This window comes from Pseudogymnoascus destructans (assembly GCF_001641265.1).
Source record: "Pseudogymnoascus destructans isolate 20631-21 unplaced genomic scaffold scaffold_23, whole genome shotgun sequence".
In the NCBI taxonomy this organism is placed as follows: domain Eukaryota; kingdom Fungi; phylum Ascomycota; class Leotiomycetes; order Thelebolales; family Thelebolaceae; genus Pseudogymnoascus; species Pseudogymnoascus destructans.
In genome coordinates, this window is record NW_020167542.1 from 293,874 (window position 1) to 315,493 (window position 21,620).

The following is a 21,620-nucleotide window of genomic DNA, read 5'->3' on the forward strand; positions in this document are numbered from 1 at the left end:
ATAATCTTAAGGGTACTGGGTCCTCTAGCGTGGCGACGTTCGGTCATTGTATTCGCCGCTCCAGCCAACCGGGCCGACAACTTCCGCCACAATGTGCTGCATATGCCTGATGATGTACCTTGTACACTATAACCACGACGAAACCAGGTTGCTCACCAAAGCCACCACAACCAGCTTCTAGATAAATCTCTGCCTTGCCATTAACTTTAAATTGTTCAGTTACAACCTACCCCATACCTATTTACTAGAACTCTGCCGCAGAAATGAATGTGAGAGCCTCAGATTCCCTCATTGACTTCCGTTTACTCATATGGCCGTGTAGATCGTCGAATGGGCATTTGGGAAGCGTATGACGCCGGCTGAGCGTCTGCGCAAACACCAGCGCGCCCTGGAGAAAACGCAGAGGGAACTGGATCGCGAAAGGATAAAGCTGGAGAACCAAGAAAAAAAGCTGATCATCGAGATCAAGAAGAGCGCAAAGAGTGGACAAATGGGAGCTTGCAAGATCCAGGCCAAGGACCTGGTTCGAACGAGGAGGTCAGTCTACTCTAAAAGGACTATCTGGGCGAGTTGAATGCTAACGTATACGGTTATAGATATATCGAAAAGTTCTACTCCATGCGGACGCAATTACAAGCCATCTCATTGCGCATTCAGGTGAGCAAATTAGGGTGGGCATATACACAGTAAGGGTCACATACTGACTGCTAGGCAGACGGTCAGGACCAACGAACAGATGATGCAGTCGATGAAGGGAGCTACTAGAATTCTTGGGAGCATGAACCGAAGCATGAATTTACCAGCGCTCCAACGTATAGCTATGGAATTTGAGCGAGAAAACGAGATGATGGACCAGAGGCAAGAGATGATGGATGATGCTGTTGATGATGCGATGGGGGTAGATGATGAAGCAGAAGGCGACGAAGTGGTTGAGCAGGTTCTGGAAGAAATAGGTGTTGATCTCCGTCAGGCAGTAAGTATCCCTCCTTTGGTTGTAGCTCTAGGAGAGTGCTAATTCTCGTAAAGATGGGCGAGACCCCGCAGGGTCTGCAAACCGAAGCTGTGCCCGAAAGCCGAGTTGCTCAGGCCGTTGGCGGTGGAGGCGTTGGCAGTGGTGATCCTGGCGATGATGACCTTCAGGCTCGATTGGACAGCCTCAGGCGTTAGGCTACAGGCATGCGCTGGTCTTTTAATGTGAATAGAAGTAGGGATAAAGTGGTGGATGATGGGCGCTTTTGGAGGTTCAATTTTCGGCGCCAAGGTGTTTGGGAAGGCTCATGATGGCCACATAGCATGCACAGCGACTAGCAGATATATGTTAATTTTTGAAGATCATGTTGAAACATAGACTTTGGCTGTTAAAGGCAGGGTTAGAAACTCGAGTATACTCATGAGTATTAGCACGTATTCGTACTCATGAGTACAGTAAATCCTCGTACTCATAACGTGCATGTATACGAAAGTGCCAAACAAGCGAAAGTGCCAAAATATCGCGACTACCCCATAAGAATTGCGATAAATCCACCACAACAATATAAATTAATTAAAACTACTCGGAGTCCTCTTCCTCAGACCTGTCTATTACAATCTGACAAGTGCGCGCATTGTGTCCAGTCTCACCACACTTGCCACAGCGACGTGCATGGGTTTCTTCCCTTGGCTTCCGACCACTACTTGCCCTTATTTCTTGCTCTACTTGCTGCACAACGTCCCTCTCGTCCTGTAGCTCCTGTGCTACCTGTTGACTAAGTGATCCTCCTTGCTGTAGTCGTGTTTTTTTAGCTCTCCGGCGCTTGCTTAGCACTTCATTTGCCTGTCACAGGTTTTGGTTCTCTGCTTTTAACAATGCTAATTGATGCATTATTTGCGATGCACCCTTTGTAAACTGGTCAACAGCTGCATAGATTGAGGTTGGAGAGCTATTTTGATGATGCGCAATTCAGTTTTTAATGAAAGTAGACTGTGATACAGCTTCAGTTGGGTTATTTGGTGTCTGAGAAACCCATGGTTGAGTGGTGTTTGGGCGAGAGGTTGGAGGTGTTGGCGTCTTAAACCAAAGGTCAAGTCTAGATATTACACTCTCAGGGCTAAATGGAAGAAGCCCAGCACCTCGGAACCCTCCCTGAATATTGCTTTCTGTCATTGCAATGTTAAATGCAGCGTGGAAGGCAGGAAAGAAGTCATCCTTAGTAATGTGAATAATATGAGCCCGCATCATATCTTCAATTTGCTGACTGTAAGCTCTCTTTAATGGGCCAAAACAGCCAACATCAAGTGGTTGGAGTATATGGGAAGAGTGAGCAGGCATACAAAGCGTAATAATGTTGTGTTCTTTGCAGTACTCCTCAAACTTGTCTGAGTGGTGGCTCTCATGACCATCAAGTACTAACAAGCGATAACCACCAACACTCCGGGGCTTTGTGTGGTTCTCAAAATGCTGAATCCAATCCATACCTCTCTCGTTTGTAGTCCAGCCATTTGCAGTAACAGCGATTACCCAATCTGCTGGAAATCCGCTATTCTCATACCAAGATGCAAGGTGGTTTTTACCTGCCACAATGACAAATGGCGGCACTGCCCAACCTTGAGAACTAGACTGGCCACGGTCCGGTCCGGTCTGGTCTTTTAATGTTGAGTGAGGACTGTTTTACGGTCCAGTCTTTTTTTTTAGGACTGGACCGTGAGACAAAAAGACCGGACTGATAACATTCTAGTCTTTTTTTTAGAGTGTAGACTGTTTGCTAAAGTTGAGGTCCCTTTAAAAGACCGGACTGATAATAGTCCAGTCTTTTTTTAGAGTGTGGACTGTTTGCGAAAATTGAGGACTGTTTAAAAGACTAGACCGTTCGGTCTTTCCTAAGAACAGTCCGGTCCAGTCCAGTCTTTTACATTATAAGTGGGGGCCACCACATGTCATCACATGATATGTTATTAGGAATAGCTTTAAGTGCAATCGAATATTAATAACGTTACTATTAAGTGTTACTGTACATGCATTTTGAGGTATAAGTTGAAAATAGTATAACTATAATAGTTCCATTTACACACTGTTAAATAATTACACGTGATTATAATTACACGTGATTATATTTACACCGTGATATTATATTTACAAGTGATATCATATTATTCAATCAAAATCGATCATAGAGTAGTCAATTAGTTATGACTTATATTTGATATGAGTTTAATTAAGCATTAATAGCAGCTACTAACGTTACTATTAATTATTACTATAGTTTGATAAATATTATATGGTTAACGTACATGTATAGCGAAAGCGCCAAACAAGCGAAAGCGCCAAAATGATGCGGTGACCAAACCCCCCAACTAAATGTTAAATTCCTCAACAACAAAACATGCCCCATAAAAACGATGAAAGCCAATTAGTGCTAGCTATCCAGGCTATGCAAAGCGACCCAAAGTTACGCCTTGGAGTTGCTGCTAGGATCTATTCTGTGGACCACCGCAAGCTAGGTCGTCGTCTAGAAGGTGTACCTTCACGACGCGATATCCAAGCCAACTCACGGAAATTAACTAACCTAGAGGAGTCCGTCCTTGTTCAGTATATACTCGACCTAGCTGCCAAAGGGTTTCCTCCTCGGCTGTCTGTTGTTGAAGATATGGCAAGTCGACTACTTGCAACACGCGACGCGTCACGCGTTGGGTCGCGTTGGGCTTCAAACTTTGTTAAGCGGCGTGTAGAGCTCCAGACACGCTTTCAGCGCAAATACGACTACCAGAGGGCTAAGTGCGAAGATCCAGAAGTTATTAATGGCTGGTTTGAGCTTGTGCGTAACACAATTGCGAAATATGGTATCGATGAAGCAGATATCTACAACTTTGATGAGACTGGGTTTATGATGGGCGTTATCTCAACTGCTATGGTTGTAACAAGCTCAGACGGGCGGGCAAAAGCAAAGAAGGTACAGCCTGGTAATCGGGAATGGGTTACAGTAATCCAAGGCGTTAGTTCTCAAGGTTGGGCAGTACCACCATTTATCATTGTTGCAGGCAAAAACCACCTTACATCTTGGTATGAGAATAGTGGATTTTCAAGCGATTGGGTGATTTCTGTTACTGAAAATGGCTGGACTACAAACGAGAGAGGCATGGATTGGATTCAGCACTTTGAGAAGCATACAAAGGCCCGGAGTGTTGGTGGTTATCGCTTGTTAGTCCTTGATGGTCATGAGAGCCACCACTCAGATGAGTTTGAGGAGTACTGCAAGGAACACAACATTATTACGCTTTGTATGCCTGCTCACTCTTCTCATCTACTCCAGCCACTTGATGTTGGCTGTTTCGGCCCGTTAAAGCAGGCCTATGGTCGGCAAATTGAAGATATGATGCAGGCTCATATTTCTCATATTACAAAGGATGACTTCTTTCCTGCCTTCCACGCTGCATTTAACACTACAATGACGGAAAGTAACATTCGAGGCGGGTTCCGAGGGGCAGGGCTTCTTCCATTTGACCCTGAGAGAGTGATATCTACACTTGATCTTAAGTTAAGGACACCAACGCCTCCAAGCTCCCGCCCAGGTACTGCTCAACCTTGGGTTTCTCAGACACCAAACAACCCAATTGAAGCTATGTCACAGTCTACATTTATTAAAACTCGGATTTCACGCCATCAAAATAGCTCTCCAACCTCAATCTATGCAGCTGTTGACCAGTTTACAAAGGGTGCATCGCAAATAATGCATCAATTAGCACTGCTAAAGGGAGAGAACCAAAACCTACGACAGGCAAATGAAGTACTAAGCAAGCGCCGGAGAGCTAGGAAAACACGACTACAGCAAGGAGGATCACTTAGTCAACAAGGGGCGCAAGAGCTACAGGATGAGAGGGATGTTGTGCAGCAGGTAGAGCAGGAAATAAGGGCAAGCCGTGGTCGGAAGCCAAGGGAAGAAACCCGTGCCCGTCGCTGTGGCAAGTGTGGTGAGACTGGGCACAATGCGCGCACGTGTCAGATTGTAATAGACACCTCTGAGGAAGAGGACTCCGAGTAGTTTCAATTGATTTCTAATGTTGTGGTAGATTTATCGCAATGTTTGTCGTGAGGGTAGATAATTTTGGCGCTTTCGCTTGTTTGGCGCTTTCGCTTGTTTGGCGCTTTCGCTATACATGTACGTTATACCGTTACTGTCACGACTGAAATACTAAAGACAGGTTGTGAAATCATCAATTGACTATTTATACAAGAACACACTAATTTATCTAATGCTGCGAGAATTGGCGAACCAGGACACAAGCTGCATATCCTTGTTCTGGATGGTGATACGCTTGGCGTGGATGGCGCACATGTTGGCCCCTTCGCACTATTAGTATAGTTTTTGTAGGTGTTCATAGAGACAGCTTACCTTCGAAGTATGACACAAGGTGGGCCTCAGCGGCCTCTTGGAGGGCACAGATGGCAGTAGACTGGAAGCGGAGGTCTGACATGAAGCTTTGCGCGACTTCACGAACAAGACGCTGGAATGGGAGTTTGGGGAGGATGAGGGCGGCCGACTTCTGGTAGTGTCGGATCTCGGCGACGATCCGTTCTTTCATATAAGTTAGTAGTGTGAACAATATTCTATTAGAAAAGAATAGCATACTGTTGACAGAAGCCTTGCTCAAAGGAGGGACAGGGCGAGGGGCTTGTTGTGGGAAGTTGGAGCCAGGGTGATCCCGCTCACAGTTCCTTTTCTGGGCATTGTAGCTCCAGATCTTTTCTTGGCGGGCTCGGCGCGCAGTCTTGTGAATACCGACTGTTTGTTGAGTTAGTAACCTTGTATTGCTTGTAGGGTAGGGTGGAATACTTACCGTGGCGCTCAGGCTTTTGCTTGGTGCGAGCCATGGTACAGATGTGAGCGAGAGCGATATCTAAAACATGTTAATTTGCCATATTGTAGCAATTTGGCATTACTGCTGGGCGTTACTGTAGTTGTAACGCCCAAAGAACAAAAGGGGTGAACTTACAAAGGTTGGTGACAGAAGGAAAAATTGCTAGAACTTGTATATTAGTAAAATAAACACAATACCGTTACTCTACAGCGTTACTGTAGGGTTAAATCAAATGTAAAGAAGATTGAACTTACCAATGTTGCTAGACGCATTATCTCAGAATTGTTGTAGAAGTTAGGATCGAATTCGAAGTAAGGGCGCTTAAGTGTTGTTGCAAACAAAAAAAACTCCGTTTCTTGTTCCAAATCCGGACGTGTCAATAACAAAGAATAGTACGAGTAAGTTAGCAAAGAAACCACCCTTACATTTGATTACCTCTGATTATTAACTTCCTTTTAGATTTCCAAATTTATTGACTATACTGACCCCGACCAGTAAGTAGTTGCGCCCCTACTTTCAAAAGACGTCCGCCTTGTTAGCACATTGAAGTACTCTCACAACAGTATAATCAAAGCCAGTGCTAACAGTAACGCCCTATAGTAACGCTCATCAGCTCCAAATCGCCTCTAACGCAACTTTACCATGTCGTCTCCAGCCACTGCGAAGTCATATGAGGAGAGACGCGCGGAAGTCATTGCAGCTACTGCCCACACCATTGAGCTCGCTCAGAATGCGGACCGACAGGTATAACAATCCTACCATCCTGATATCAATTGTTCTAGAGCTGATAGCAAAGCTAGGCTATGAGCCGTGCACGCCGTACCCGCCAGGGTAAAGATGACTGGGAGGGCCTTACGGCCAATGAACAAGCTGCTGTGTTAGCTACAACGCAGCAGGATATCATGGACAGGCGCACCGCTCGTGGTATTGACGCCAATTCCTGCCTCACAGCCGCTATTAATGATGAGAGTGCGGCTATTGCGGCCATTAATGCAGAGGAGCTGGAGGAGAAGTTGAAGGCCCTACCAAAGGGCGAAGGCAAAGCTGTAAGTAATAGCTAAAACATGACGATACTATCTAACATAATGGTTAGACTGGCAAGACATCGACTAGCGACAGCGGTGAAGAAAATACCTTAAAGGATATCTGGGCCAGCAACATGGTCCCAGTCATTGAGCGCTGGGAGCACAATATTGCCCTTGCTGGCAACATCCTTATGCCCGAACTCTCAAGGAAGGAGATCGAAGAGTTTGCTGGGGGGGTTAGCAACCCTGATAATATCAAAGAGTTCGTGAAGCAGTGGGAGAATAACAGCAATGCTGATGTTGAAGATGGGCTGGTAGATTTTGATGATGATGGTGAAGAAGTGGAGGTGGTTATATCAGAGGATGAGGAGGACGATGATGAGGACGAGGATAGCCTCAACGGCTTCATTGTCGGGGTTCGTGTAGAGGAGGAAGAAGAGGAGGAGGAGGAGAAGGAGGAGTAAATTCACGTCGTATACTGTACTATAGTATACTAAACCAATGGAGTTTTTGTGGTTACTGAATTCCATTTTGAGATCTTCTGCCGTTACTATCTGCCGTTACTATCTAATAAAACTATTTGTCAGTACTCCGAATAGTGACTACTGTACTCATAGTAACGGCCAGCAGTAACGGAAGAGAGCCCAAAAGCAAAAAGTCAGCATGCTTCTACTCCTCGGCTGAGCCAAGGAACACAGTCCGACCAATTAACAGTCAAACGCCTATTTTGCAATTCCAATTCATATTACACTAGCTAGGATATACAGACTCTGCATCCAATAAAAATAAGGGCTACTACTCATCATCTCAGTTACACGTAGGCTACAGTAACGGCCAGCAGTAACGGAAGAGAGCCCAAAAGCAAAAAGCCAGCATGCTTCTACTCCTCGGCTGAGCCAAGGAATACAGCCCGGCCAATTAACAATCAAATGTCGGTTATACAGTTTAACTTTATATTATGCTACATAGGAAATATAATCGATCTGTATCTACTTAGGGTTATACACACTGCTCATTATCTTGTTATATGCTGTAGCAACAGCTAATAGTACTAGATATAGCTTCGGACTTTGAAATAAGATAGGGCTAATGTAGCAAATTGTTAAGCCAATGAAACCAAATTGCTGATTTTGTAATTTAAAACTCGTAAGCGTTACTCTCTAGCGTTATGGTAAACTGTAAGGATGCCTCCTTACACGGGGTACCCTCGGACCCGTAAGACAACGCGGAATAGGCGACATAGTAGTATAGCAGCATAGACGTTCTAGGGTCGGGGTCGATTCGGGCGGCAGACGGGAGTGGATCTACCGGTACGCTAAGGCCTAGCCGAGTCGGACCCCATTTAGGTACATAAGGGGTAGGAAGCTATAAGCTCCCCCTTCATCTTTTTTGTATCCTTCGTAGTAGACCTATAGGATAGAATACAGCATCACCTCCGACTCGCACTCCCATATGCACCTACAGAGAGCCGTATTCCCTGTGTCCTTACATAAACCTAATTAGAGCTAGACAAAATTGTTTAACTCCATAATACTATGTTCAACTAACACAAAATAGGAATAGCAAAGAGTAACGGCAATGAGTAACGGCAATGCGTAATGGCAATGCGTAACGGCAAAGAGTAACGGCAAAGAGTAACGACAAAGAGTTCAAATATTACCCTATTGCAATGTGGCATTCTTGTATTCTGTACTACCATTTGTTCTGTTGCAAAAGACTATGAAGAAATGGCCGTCCTTCCAAAAGGCCTCACTTAACATTCATCATTCGTCTGATTGACCTACACTCCTACTACAGTACATTTTCTCTATCCTCTTAACAACATGTCGAGCCCAAGCCCATTTACAATGATGAATCAGTCACAATTTGAGCATCCGCTTACCTCTGACACTGAGGATATCAACTCGCCTTTCGAGCCAGCACTTATCTTCTCCCAAGATGATGTACTGAGTGGAATTGAAGCTCCTCTTGATGAACTTCTTGAAAAACTACCCAAGTCTCCTAATAATCGATATGTTATATGGAAGGAGGATACCGCTAACGAATGGCATCAATGGTGGACTGCAAAGATTTCAAACAACATCAATCAAGAGATATTCCGACATATGGTTTGGACAAGGTCGAAGAGGTCCTTAATATGGACTCAATTCTACCAAGGAGCTGAGGTCCGAACTGGCAATCCTAAGGTACTATGTCAGTTGTGTTGGAGGGCTTTTGCACACCCTAAGCTTCGACAAGGTGGGAGTAGCACATCTACTTTAACCCGACACACCAAATCTGGCGCTTGTAGTAGAAAGGATGGATCGCAAACTCATTTACACTTAGTAAGTTATCTATCCAGTGGTCTAGAGTAACGTTCTAGAGTAACGCTAATGACCTTCTTTAGCTGCCGCGTGCGCATTTGGAAAGGAATACCATACAGCCTTTCACACATACAGCATGGCGAGAGCAGTTGATTATAGCCATAATTTCATCAAGCCTCCCTTTTCGAATAGTGGAGAACAAGGAGGTGCGAAAGGTTCTAAACATGTTGAAACCCGACCTGGAAATTCCACACCGGACAGTTATACGCAAAGAATTAACAATGCAATTTAACAACGTCATGGAGAAGCTACTATTGGATTTACCGCCTATGGCAAAGGTTTCAATTGCCCTTGATGGATGGCAAAGTCCGTTCAAATTAGCGTTCTTAGCAATTACTGTGTATTATATCACTGATGATTGGCAATGGAGAGAGGTGAGCAGATTATAACTTATATAATAATATATTAACTTACTAACATACATCTTATAGTGTCTTATTGGTTTCGAGCCAATGACTGGAGTCCATTCAGGACAAAATATGGCAGCTGTTGTACACAATGTACTGGAACAATTCAATATTACGGGACGACTTTTTTGCGTGACAACTGATAATGCATCAAACAATGGAACAATGCGCAAGGAACTTGAGAGCTACATGAGAAGTACTACACAAGAAGTAGAGTGGAGTAGTGATGCAACAAAAATACCATGCATGGCGCATGTTATACAGCTAGTTGTAAAAGCTATGCTAAAGGCCTTCAATGTCGACATGGCTGAAGAAGTTATAGATGTTACTGGTGTTTCAATTACTGATGATATGACAGTCACATCAGCTATTAGAAAGGTTAGTCCATGATAGTAACGCTTGATAGTAACGCTAACTGACGTCAAATACACAGATACGCACTCTTAGCAATCTTGTGAGCAGGTCTGCAAAGAAAACTGAATTATTGCTCCAGAAGCAATCTGATATAGAAGCAAAGAGACTACTGCGGCTAAAACGGGATATTGATATACGCTGGAATTCTACATATGACATGATAGTCCGAGCGATAAGACTACGCATCCCAATTAAAAGTTGGCTTGAGGAACAGATTATTAAGGAGCCTCATCTTGATCAATTCGCATTATCACCAACCGACTGGAAAAAACTAAAATACTTAGTCGCTCTTCTGCGGCCCTTTGCAGAATTTACTCATCTTATTGGAAACACGAAAGACACTACAATCAACCATACATGGAATGTATACAATACATTATTTGACCATCTTGATGATATTAATCAAAAGCTATATAACAAGGATACAGCATCTAATCCTTGGGTAGACGAGTTTACTGCTGCTATTACTGCAGGTGTTGCAAAGTTAAGGCACTATTATACTGAAACTGGTGGTCCTGTTGAACAGACGTATGCTCTTGCTGCAATTCTTGATCCATCTCAGAAACTGGACATTTTTAACGCTCCTGAATGGGACCGTTCCCACTCAAAGAAGTACCGCCAAATATTCTTAGATTACTGGAAGGCTTACTATCAAAAAGATTCGAGGGACCAGCATGAGGCAGTACCGCCTTGCCCCTATACACCAACAAGTCTTAATGCGGTATTTCGGATGAACCGGCAGCTACATAAAGGGTGGCAGAGCCCATCAAGTACCAGCTATAATGAAGCTGAGCGTTATTTAAATGCGCCAGTGGTTAGTGCTGATGCAGATACTCCAGTGCTCCTAGTGTGGAAGACCTTAGAGCTCTCTTACCCTTCAGTTGCGAAGATGGCAAGGGATATCCTTGCAGTACCAGGTAAGCTCCTACAGTAACGGTTAAGAGTAATGCAAATATCTTACAAATCGCTTTAAACAGCTACTGGTACTGGAGTTGAGCGCATATTTAATATTGCCCGCGATATCCATGAATACCACAGGGCACAAATGAGTACGGCTACAGTTCGAGAGTCGATGATTGTTAAACACTATCATAGGTATAAGTGGGAACTTGATAATCATTGGGATAATATAGACCATGTATTTGGCGCTCCTGACCCAGACTCTATAATTGAGGACTCTGATCGACAAGTTGCTATGACGATGGTAATATCATCTGACGAGGAGGATGCTGAACAAGACCTACCAGACCCATCAACGCCACATAGAGCTACACAAGGTCGCAATGGAAGATTGGAAACTCAGAGGAAGCGAAATTTTGGGGTTCTAAATAAGGACCTTCAGAATGATGAAGCCTCCATTGATACTCCTCGACATTCGCAACGACTTAGAAGGTAGAGGAGGGTACTATTCAGATGTGGGTTAGAGTAACGGCTCACAGTAATGGAATATATCACTAATTAGCCTTATATAGCATTTGGAACCAGCTTGAACAATATATTATGTTAACTACTGCGATAGATACCAACCTTTGCACTAGGTGGTAGGAAGGCTGGCCTCCCAAAGTCGACACAAACCTGTGTGTGATGGCGGTGGTGGTGATGGTAGGGAAGCCACTGTAAGCTGATGCATTCTGAGACATACGGCACTTATAAATAACTCTAATGTAATTACCATAATTTATTATCTATATGATAAATTTATCCTAATTTCTATCAATATACCGTTACTATATACCGTTACTCTTGGTCACAGGACTAACATCGTGATCTACAAGCTAAATATACTAAACTTCAGTTCGGGCTTTTTAAAAAAAGCTCGGATGGTAAAAAAGCCTAGACCGAACCACGGTCTGGTCTTAACCCTAGAGACTGGACCGAAGTTCAGTCCGGGCTTTGAAAAAAAGGAGGACCGAAGTTCAGTCTGGGCTTTGAAAAAAAGGAGGACCGAACCACAGTCCGGTCTTAACCCTAGAGACTAGACTGAAATTCAGTCCGGGCTTTTTAAAAAAAGGAGGACCGAACCACGGTCCGGTCTTAAATTTAAGGACTGGAACACTCATATAAGCGGTCCGGTCCAGTCCAGTCCGGTCTTTACGGTCCGGGCCGGCCAGTCTATTGAGAACTAACGCCTTGGATTACTGTAACCCATTCCCGATTGCCAGGCTGCACCTTTTTTGCCTTTGCCCGCCCATCTGAGCTCGTTACTACCGTTGCGCTTGAGATGACGCCCATCATAAACCCAGTCTCATCAAAGTTGTAGATATCTGCATTGTTGATGCCATACTTTAGAATTGTGTTCCATACAAGCTCAAACCAGCCACGAATGACTTCTGGATCTTCGCACTTAGCCCTCTGGTAGTCGTATTTTCGCTGGAAGCGTGTCCGGAGCTCTACATGGCGCTTAACAAAGTTTGAAGCCCAACGTGACCCGACGCGTGGCGCGTCGCGTGTTGCAAGTAGTCGATTTGCCATATCTTCAACAATAGACAACTGAGGAGGAAAACCTTTAGCAGCTAAGTCAAGTATATACTGAACAAGAACTGATTCCTCTAGGTTACTTAATTTCCGTAAGTTGGCTTGGATATCGCGTCATGAAGGTACGCCTTGTAAACGGTGACGTAGCTTGCGGTGGTCTACGGAATAGATCCTAGCTGCAACTCGAAGGCGCAAATTTGGGTCGCTTTGCATAGCTTGGATAGCTAGCACTAATTTGCTTTCATCATTTTTATGGCGCATGTTTTGTTGTGGAGGAATTTAACATTTAGTTGGGGGGGTTGGTCACCATGATTTTGGCACTTTCGCTTGTTTGGCACTTTCGTTATACATGCACGTTATTTTATTAAATATATTAAACTTATAACGTACATGTATAGCGAAAGCGCCAAACAAGCGAAAGCGCCAAAATGATGCGGTGACCAAACCCCCCAACTAAATGTTAAATTCCTCAACAACAAAACATGCCCCATAAAAACGATGAAAGCCAATTAGTGCTAGCTATCCAGGCTATGCAAAGCGACCCAAAGTTACGCCTTGGAGTTGCTGCTAGGATCTATTCTGTGGACCACCGCAAGCTAGGTCGTCGTCTAGAAGGTGTACCTTCACGACGCGATATCCAAGCCAACTCACGGAAATTAACTAACCTAGAGGAGTCCGTCCTTGTTCAGTATATACTCGACCTAGCTGCCAAAGGGTTTCCTCCTCGGCTGTCTGTTGTTGAAGATATGGCAAGTCGACTACTTGCAACACGCGACGCGTCACGCGTTGGGTCGCGTTGGGCTTCAAACTTTGTTAAGCGGCGTGTAGAGCTCCAGACACGCTTTCAGCGCAAATACGACTACCAGAGGGCTAAGTGCGAAGATCCAGAAGTTATTAATGGCTGGTTTGAGCTTGTGCGTAACACAATTGCGAAATATGGTATCGATGAAGCAGATATCTACAACTTTGATGAGACTGGGTTTATGATGGGCGTTATCTCAACTGCTATGGTTGTAACAAGCTCAGACGGGCGGGCAAAAGCAAAGAAGGTACAGCCTGGTAATCGGGAATGGGTTACAGTAATCCAAGGCGTTAGTTCTCAAGGTTGGGCAGTACCACCATTTATCATTGTTGCAGGCAAAAACCACCTTACATCTTGGTATGAGAATAGTGGATTTTCAAGCGATTGGGTGATTTCTGTTACTGAAAATGGCTGGACTACAAACGAGAGAGGCATGGATTGGATTCAGCACTTTGAGAAGCATACAAAGGCCCGGAGTGTTGGTGGTTATCGCTTGTTAGTCCTTGATGGTCATGAGAGCCACCACTCAGATGAGTTTGAGGAGTACTGCAAGGAACACAACATTATTACGCTTTGTATGCCTGCTCACTCTTCTCATCTACTCCAGCCACTTGATGTTGGCTGTTTCGGCCCGTTAAAGCAGGCCTATGGTCGGCAAATTGAAGATATGATGCAGGCTCATATTTCTCATATTACAAAGGATGACTTCTTTCCTGCCTTCCACGCTGCATTTAACACTACAATGACGGAAAGTAACATTCGAGGCGGGTTCCGAGGGGCAGGGCTTCTTCCATTTGACCCTGAGAGAGTGATATCTACACTTGATCTTAAGTTAAGGACACCAACGCCTCCAAGCTCCCGCCCAGGTACTGCTCAACCTTGGGTTTCTCAGACACCAAACAACCCAATTGAAGCTATGTCACAGTCTACATTTATTAAAACTCGGATTTCACGCCATCAAAATAGCTCTCCAACCTCAATCTATGCAGCTGTTGACCAGTTTACAAAGGGTGCATCGCAAATAATGCATCAATTAGCACTGCTAAAGGGAGAGAACCAAAACCTACGACAGGCAAATGAAGTACTAAGCAAGCGCCGGAGAGCTAGGAAAACACGACTACAGCAAGGAGGATCACTTAGTCAACAAGGGGCGCAAGAGCTACAGGATGAGAGGGATGTTGTGCAGCAGGTAGAGCAGGAAATAAGGGCAAGCCGTGGTCGGAAGCCAAGGGAAGAAACCCATGCCCGTCACTGTGGCAAGTGTGGTGAGACTGGGCACAATGCGCGCACGTGTCAGATTGTAATAGACACCTCTGAGGAAGAGGACTCCGAGTAGTTTCAATTGATTTCTAATGTTGTGGTAGATTTATCGCAATGTTTGTCATGAGGGTAGATAATTTTGGCGCTTTCGCTTGTTTGGCGCTTTCGCTATACATGTACGTTATTCCCCTCTTAATACTAATGTAATGGTGCATTATAAATTAATATAATCTAAGTAATAGCATCATACTACAGTATTAACTATATTAAGGTATATAGGGTAGAACAGTAGGAAATGGTCGTGGTGCGGTAGAAACGTAGAGTCGGGAGGCATACTCTGTCATCGTGATTTTGGAAATTTCGCTCAGCTTCGCCGCTATTTACCATACAAATACCGGTAGTAGCGAAAGGTGCGGAACTAGCTAGAATCACGATGAGAATCGTGATTTTGGACTGTCATCGTAGTAGCCAATAGTAGTGTTAATTAAGTAGTGGCCCCATAACTTTATGGGAGAGCTTCGATGGTACCGAAACCGCAGCGAAAGCCTACAGTAATACAGGACCTACAATCAGAACACAGGCTTCTACAGGCTTCTACCGTTCACCCTAGCACTTGTTTTATATCGCTACATAGGTAGTGTACGGTAGTACAGCATATAAGAGCCCATTTACAGCTTTTTACAAAGGTTGAGCTATATACGGTCGCTGCCACTGAGCAGAGTCGCTGAAGCTACGGTTGAGTTGGCACCGACGTTGCGACCGTGGGGGCTACGGCCCAATTCGGAAGGGTGGGTGCAGGGGTGGTTGCGGCCTGAGGCAGCGCAAAAATCGCTCATCGTGATTTTGGGGTGGTGAAGGTTATATCCTACCTCTAAGCTAGCTTATAACTTAAATAATAAGTAACTTTTTAGATATTTAAGAATATCACATGATAATCATGTGACGTTCTTGAATATTCATGAATTTGAATATTCAAGAACACGTTGAATAATTTTGCTAAGGTTCCAAGATCTTAGAGATATTTCCGCCGAGCAGCAATATTCCTCCGTAAAACCCGGCGAAGAGTATTATGCAGATTTTCAACAGTATAATATGCTCGTTAGGGCTTAAAGCCCGAGTCTTTCCTTTCCCTTGTAGTATATCCTCCTCTTCTTAACTCCTTTTCCGCTTCTTCGCTCTTCCTTGTATATTCGACGGTGTAAATGGTGCTTGTAGAGGTGGCGGCTCGGTATCATCGTTGTCGTTAGTATCGTTGTCATTAGTATCGTCGTCGTTGTTATCGTCGTCGTTAGTATATCTTCGCTAGAGGAAAAGCCACTGGCTATAGTAGATGTCTGAATAGGGGCTTCTTCGCCCCTATTTAGAGTTGAATCTGGTCGCCAGATAGACTGGAACCTGGCTGGAATACCGTAATTCGTTAGTTTCGGAGGCATCGTATGAGTATATCGTTATAAATAATTACTTTGGTCACTGGCGCCAGCATGGTACACTCGATTGACGTTGAATTAATTGGATTACTAATCTATACACTAACTATATACAGTAATTCAAAGCTGGCCACAGCTGAACAGAAATCTGTCCAGCCGTAACCAGCTTTTGAAAATTGCCAAAAGCGGACGATTCTTCGTCCAGAACAGGGGGTGGTAGGGGGGCGGCAAGGTTAAATCACCGGCGGCTTCCTTTTCAGGCATTGGTCAAGCCGACGGTCAGGTTGCTAAAACCCTCTAGTACAGTTAGTGGACGGAAAGAACGGTCCCTCACTTAAAATGAACATGAAACGCCCAAACGTGCCCGTCCGTCTCTCTTCCATCGAGGATTAATACAGGCATGGGACCCCCTTGCCCTTGCCCCCTCCCTCCTGTTTCCACCCGGAGTGGATTCGAGCTTCTTTGCATGGTATCCTCTCCTCTCCTCTCCTTGGCTGTCCAAACGACCATTACGGCCACACCAAAATATCCAAAATATCCCTCTCCAACCCGTGCTTGTGTCCTTGCGCCAATCCGACCACTATACTCTCTTTGCGAAATCTGCTTTATATTATTATAATCCTTCTTATTTTTGTTTTATTCGTTCCCTAACTTCGCGTTGCTGCATTTGCTTCGAACTCAGCAAATTTATTATTTACTTGTTGTTGCATGTTCGTGAGCGCTTACACGGCTGTGCCAATGCACACCTGCCAGCCCGTACCCCTGAAAACCGACAGCTACCACACATATCTTCCTTGCCTGCCACGATCGCTCCAAACGGGATCTCGCTGAAACCTGCTGCTGTAAACACCGATTTGGATTCCGTGGGAGCAGGGAGATGTCGTTAAATGGCCTGGATGACCTGAAAGTCAAAGAGGCCCACGATGCCGCCATCGCGGAGCCCGGAGGATGGTGAGTTTCCCCGAGACGTCGAGGGGTCCAATCTTGAAGGGACGCAACCCTGACCGAAGCGCATTTACAGGTTCCTTCTTAAATATGTGACGCGAGACGAGATAGATGTGTTGGGACGCGGTAACAATGGGATAGTGGAGGTCCGGAATGCTATCGCGAGTTACGAGGAGCCGTCGCCGCTGTTTGGGTTTCTCAAATATAGGCGGAGGAATGTTCTGATCAAATACGTCCCCGAGGGCTCCTCGAGACTGATCCAAGGTGCGTACGCTTCTGGGAGCCGAAAAGCTCAATTGTGATCTTGGTGACTGACAGATCCGACATCTAGCCCGAGTTACTGTGCACTTCAACGCAATCACGGACCGATTTTCCCCATACGATACCTCCTTCTCGATTGATACCGCGAAAGGGCTTAAGGATAGTGCCTTGTCTGCTGCTTGCTCTTTGCATACCGCATCTGGCTCCACCTCTTCATCGACCAGTTCTTTGAGGAGGCGGAGGTTGATGGAAATTGCGGAGGATGAAGAAGAGGACCGCCAACAGTCAACTGTGATGGAGGAGCGAGCTTCTACTATAAGAGCATCGTCTATTGACGGAGACAGTGACTCGACTGAAGACGAATCGCCCAGCACAGAACCACCCGAACTCCTCACGTCTATGACCTATAAGCCCCAGGACTCAGAAACAACTCCCGAACAAGATTCCGAGTCGCTCGACCTCACACCTAGCATAAGCGCCGACCCCAGTGTACAATCTTCCGTAGACCACCTTTCAGAATCCCCAAGACAATCCCTCGATGAAGGTCGCTCGTCCATGCAAGAGGGCCCATCGGACTTCAGAAACTACAGTTCTTATCCAGCACCTGGGAGACCAAAGATAAAACTTGGGCCCCGCCCTTCGCTTGACACCGCCGGACGACCACAGACATCCTCCTCCGCAAACTACAGGCCAGTGTCTACCTTACCTGCTAATGTTAAGCTATTTTCCAGAAGCTCTAAGAGGCCCAAGGAGCGTCCGCAATCGCAACACCCTGGCGTGAACCCCACCATGATGATTTCACCCCCACAACTTGGCGATCCAACAACCAACCCCAACGACCAGGTCGTTCGACCATATACGAGTGGAGGCCGACCAACAACTAGCTCTGGAGCTTCATTTACAAGCACGATGTCTACAAATACTGTTACCTCAAAGTTGCCGACAATGACGCCAGAAAAGGCCCGACTTATGAAGGCTATGGAGCTGCGAAAGAAAAAGAAGAATGCCCTCCGACAAGAGCACTTGGTGTCACTACCAGCAGATGCAGTTACCGAGGCGGAGAAAACAGTCGAGCCTGCAGTGGAACCTACCCTTGCTGCCGAGCCTGTTCCTGTTGCTGAGCCTGGTCCTATCGTTGAGCCGACCCCTTCTGCCCAGGCTGCACCTACTGTCGCTGAGGAGCTTACGGAGGAGGAAACTACACCAACTTTACCAAATGATACCAAAGAGGAACCAGAAAATCCATTAGCAGCATCTACCACCAGCGCCACTGAATCTGATGCGACGGCTAATGGCTCTGATCCTGCGACACCACTTACAGTTTCGGAGCCAGCGGAGTCGACTAGAGCCTCATCGGTATCAGACTCAACGGATGAGACAATCCAAGCCTCTACAGCAAATAAAGAGGTTGCCGCTGTGGAAGATATAAGCCAGAGTGATCCCACTTCGCCGGACAATGGTCACGAGTCAGGTCACGTTGAACAGAGTCTACCACAACCACTGATAGGGATTGACAACGCTGTTGCTGTGCCTGAAAAGGAAATTATTGCTGAGGCTCAGGAAACCCCAGTCATAATTCCAGATACCCCCAAGGCGCAGGAACAAGAGGTGCCAACAGTGGTTGTCCCAGATGTACTTGAAGAAGCACCCGTAGTTGAAGAAGCCCCTGTGAAGTCTGACTTACCGACAGAGCAAACAGAAAGCACTACCTCTACCGTGGCTGATTCTCAGCCTGAACCAGAAACCAAGGAATTGGCACCAGAGGTTCAGGTAAGGGAAGACAAGTCCCCATCTGCTTTTATTACAGACATTGCGACTGAAGTTTCGCCCATGCCAGTGCAAGTGGATCAGAATGAGGAGGCTGAAGCCAAGGTTGTGGTTTCAGTGGATCCTGGAGATGAATCTCTGCCAGAAGTTAAGGCCCCAATGAAAATACCTAGGTCGAAGTTCTCTTCCCAAAGTCTTGCGGAACCGGAATCAAATAATGGAAGTGGTGCAGCTAAATCTAACGGGCAGGAAGGAGCCCCGCGGAGCGAATCGCCCAAAAGGCGACTAGCCCTGATGGAGCCTATTCGCACGGATTTGCAAATGAGCAGGCCTAACTCGGAAGTTGACTTCCTAAACAACGAAGCTTTCATGGATGAGCTGCAGTCGGCCACGGTTCAGGAAGCGAAGCCTATATCAGTTGCTAAGTCACCAATGACTCCAGCTTTTCCCCGAGATGCCAAGAAGGGCCCGGGTGTCTCTGATCGATTCTCCCGTGCCTTTTCGAACCCGTCGAAGAAGGACAACCAGCACCTGACACCGCAACAACTGGAACCCACCCGATCGGTATCAGCAGGATCGGCATATCTCAACCGCATTAGCCAGCAGTCATCGTCATCACCGGTCATTAAGAAGGTGAACGTTGGATCTGGAATCTCGCAAAGGATTAAGGCTTTGGAGAAGCTTTCTAGCACAACCGGAACCCCTGTGGCTCCGCAAGGCACTGGACCTGTTGTTGGCGCAGCTCCGACCTTCTTTGCTGTGCGGAAATCACAAAGCGCCGGAGGCTCTAAGTCGCCGTCGATTGCGGAGAGAGCCAACTCTTTGACCAGGCAGTCGCCTTCACAGTTAATGTCCCATGATTCTTCGCCCGAACAATTCAAGAATCGCGACCGTTCATACTCGATTAAGAACACGACGGACGCATTCAACTCTTCCCCAACTAACACACACACGCGAGCTCGTCCTGAGTCGATCTCAGTGACAGCACGCATCATCCGCGATCCAAACCACCCGTACTCAGGAAAATCCGATATGCCATCGGATTACACCACCCTTTCCTTAAAACAGTCACCTCTTGTGATTGATCACCAAAAATTCAAGCCAGCTCCAGTCCAGCTGCCAATGAAGGAGTCAATCGATAACAAAGAGCTACCTACGACGCCAGCTAAGAAGGAGCGAAGGTCTTCAATCACTGTAGTTAAAGAGCTTATTAGCGAGACCCGAAACTCATTTGCTGAGCGCCGCAAGTCTATGACTATCGAACCAGGAATTATTTCTAGCGCGATGTCTATGCGCTCCCCATCGAGGCCGTCTTCTACCCACCAAGGCTCGTCGGGACGGCCGCTCTCGATCAGCAGCCGCCGATCGAGCCGCGAATTTGGTAATGTTATGTTGCCTACTTCGAGTATACTGTCACTCTCGACGAGCGAAGAGAACACCGAGAAAAAGGCCAGCCGCACAAGCCGCATGTTGCACCGCATGTCGTCCTCGTTTTCGTCTAGCCGCAAGACGCTGTCCCACGCCATGTCCCCCACCGTTAGGGAAGAGTCTGAGCCGCCTGCGACAGGCGTCTCCATGAGCCCTTCAAACTACTCCAGCATGTCTGGTCCCGCCACCACAATGGTGGAGATGGGCGATATCAACGTGCAGTTCCCGGATAACCTGCTCTGGAAGAGGCGGGCTATGCGCCTCGATTCCCAGGGGTTCCTGATCCTGACTCAGTCCCAGGCGGGTAAGTCAACAGACAAGGCGGCGGGAGTAAAGAAGTACCACCTCAGTGATTTCCGCACACCGGCTATCCCTGATATGGAGGCGGAGGAGCTTCCTAACAGCGTTGTGCTTGATTTCGTAGATGGGAGTGGCTTGCAATTTGCGTGTGAGGATCGGGGAGGGCAGGTTGGGGTTTTACAAAGTAAGTGGCGTCCATATGTTGCGGCTACATGCATCCGTACTAACGCACTGTCATAGAATTGCTCGAAGCACATAGCACCTGGGTTGCCTACGGGCAGTGATAGCCCGGACAGGCATTCCACATCAACATTCACATACACCATCTTTCGCCCCAGCTTTCACATCAACTCTCACCCCCAACTTTCAGACACAAGCTTTAACACCAGCTTACACCCCCAACTTTTACTCCAGCTTTCACCCCCAACTTTCGCTCCAACCTTTCATCCCAACTTTCACACCCCCCAACTTTACACCAACTTTTCATATTCAGGCGCCATTTTATTAGCGGCAGCGCCTTGTCGTCCTTTGAGTTATACCCGCCGAGAGGGAGGTGAGACATATGGCGAGACATTCCCGCAGGAGGCGGATATTCGGGTTTGCATAATTCCAAAAAGTGAACTGTACAGTATGTACAGTAGAGTATTAGGATATGAGATACCACGTTCGTAGAACACCTTCGATTCTGATGCAATGTTAAAGAATTTTTGTTATGGCATGAGCTGTCTCTACTCAGGGTTTGATAATGTGATTTTGAATGGGTATCATATGTGCGCCTTCGTCTGTACCTGTTTATATATGCCTCCTGCCACTCCGTATCTACTTGCTGCTTGAATAGGAGACATGAGCTCATTATCATGAGCTCGATCTACCTCCACACTGTGAGACAAGAGTAAAGCCTCTGAACCCCCCAG

At 46.2% G+C, this 21,620-nt stretch overlaps 2 protein-coding genes across 2 annotated transcripts; both read left to right on the forward strand.

The window, feature by feature from the left end:
- Positions 1-104: 104 nt before the first annotated feature.
- DID4 (ESCRT-III subunit protein did4) lies at positions 105-1,348 on the forward strand. The gene is made up of 5 exons (XM_024471195.1): positions 105-269; positions 323-537; positions 597-657; positions 716-973; positions 1,027-1,348. The coding sequence occupies exons 1-5, from the start codon at positions 264-266 to the stop codon at positions 1,165-1,167; spliced, it is 681 nt and encodes a 226-aa protein (XP_024320921.1). The 5' UTR covers positions 105-263; the 3' UTR covers positions 1,168-1,348.
- Positions 1,349-16,397: 15,049 nt separating this feature from the next.
- Positions 16,398-21,532, forward strand: VC83_07629 (uncharacterized protein). The gene is made up of 4 exons (XM_024471196.1): positions 16,398-16,956; positions 17,027-17,214; positions 17,282-20,890; positions 20,947-21,532. The coding sequence occupies exons 1-4, from the start codon at positions 16,883-16,885 to the stop codon at positions 20,988-20,990; spliced, it is 3,915 nt and encodes a 1,304-aa protein (XP_024320922.1). The 5' UTR covers positions 16,398-16,882; the 3' UTR covers positions 20,991-21,532.
- Positions 21,533-21,620: the final 88 nt, after the last annotated feature.

What these genes read in the sequence shown, in the direction of transcription:
- VC83_07629 (XM_024471196.1), top strand. Translation starts at nt 16,883, where the DNA reads ATGTCGTTAAATGGCCTGGATGACCTGAAAGTCAAAGAGGCCCACGAT. An exon ending in CTCCTCGAGACTGATCCAAG is followed by an intron (nt 17,215 to 17,281) that starts GTGCGTACGCTT and finishes TCCGACATCTAG; the next exon opens with CCCGAGTTACTGTGCACTTC. An exon ending in GCAGGTTGGGGTTTTACAAA is followed by an intron (nt 20,891 to 20,946) that starts GTAAGTGGCGTC and finishes GCACTGTCATAG; the next exon opens with AATTGCTCGAAGCACATAGC.
- DID4 (XM_024471195.1), top strand. An exon ending in CCATCTCATTGCGCATTCAG is followed by an intron (nt 658 to 715) that starts GTGAGCAAATTA and finishes ACTGCTAGGCAG; the next exon opens with ACGGTCAGGACCAACGAACA. An exon ending in GTGTTGATCTCCGTCAGGCA is followed by an intron (nt 974 to 1,026) that starts GTAAGTATCCCT and finishes ATTCTCGTAAAG; the next exon opens with ATGGGCGAGACCCCGCAGGG.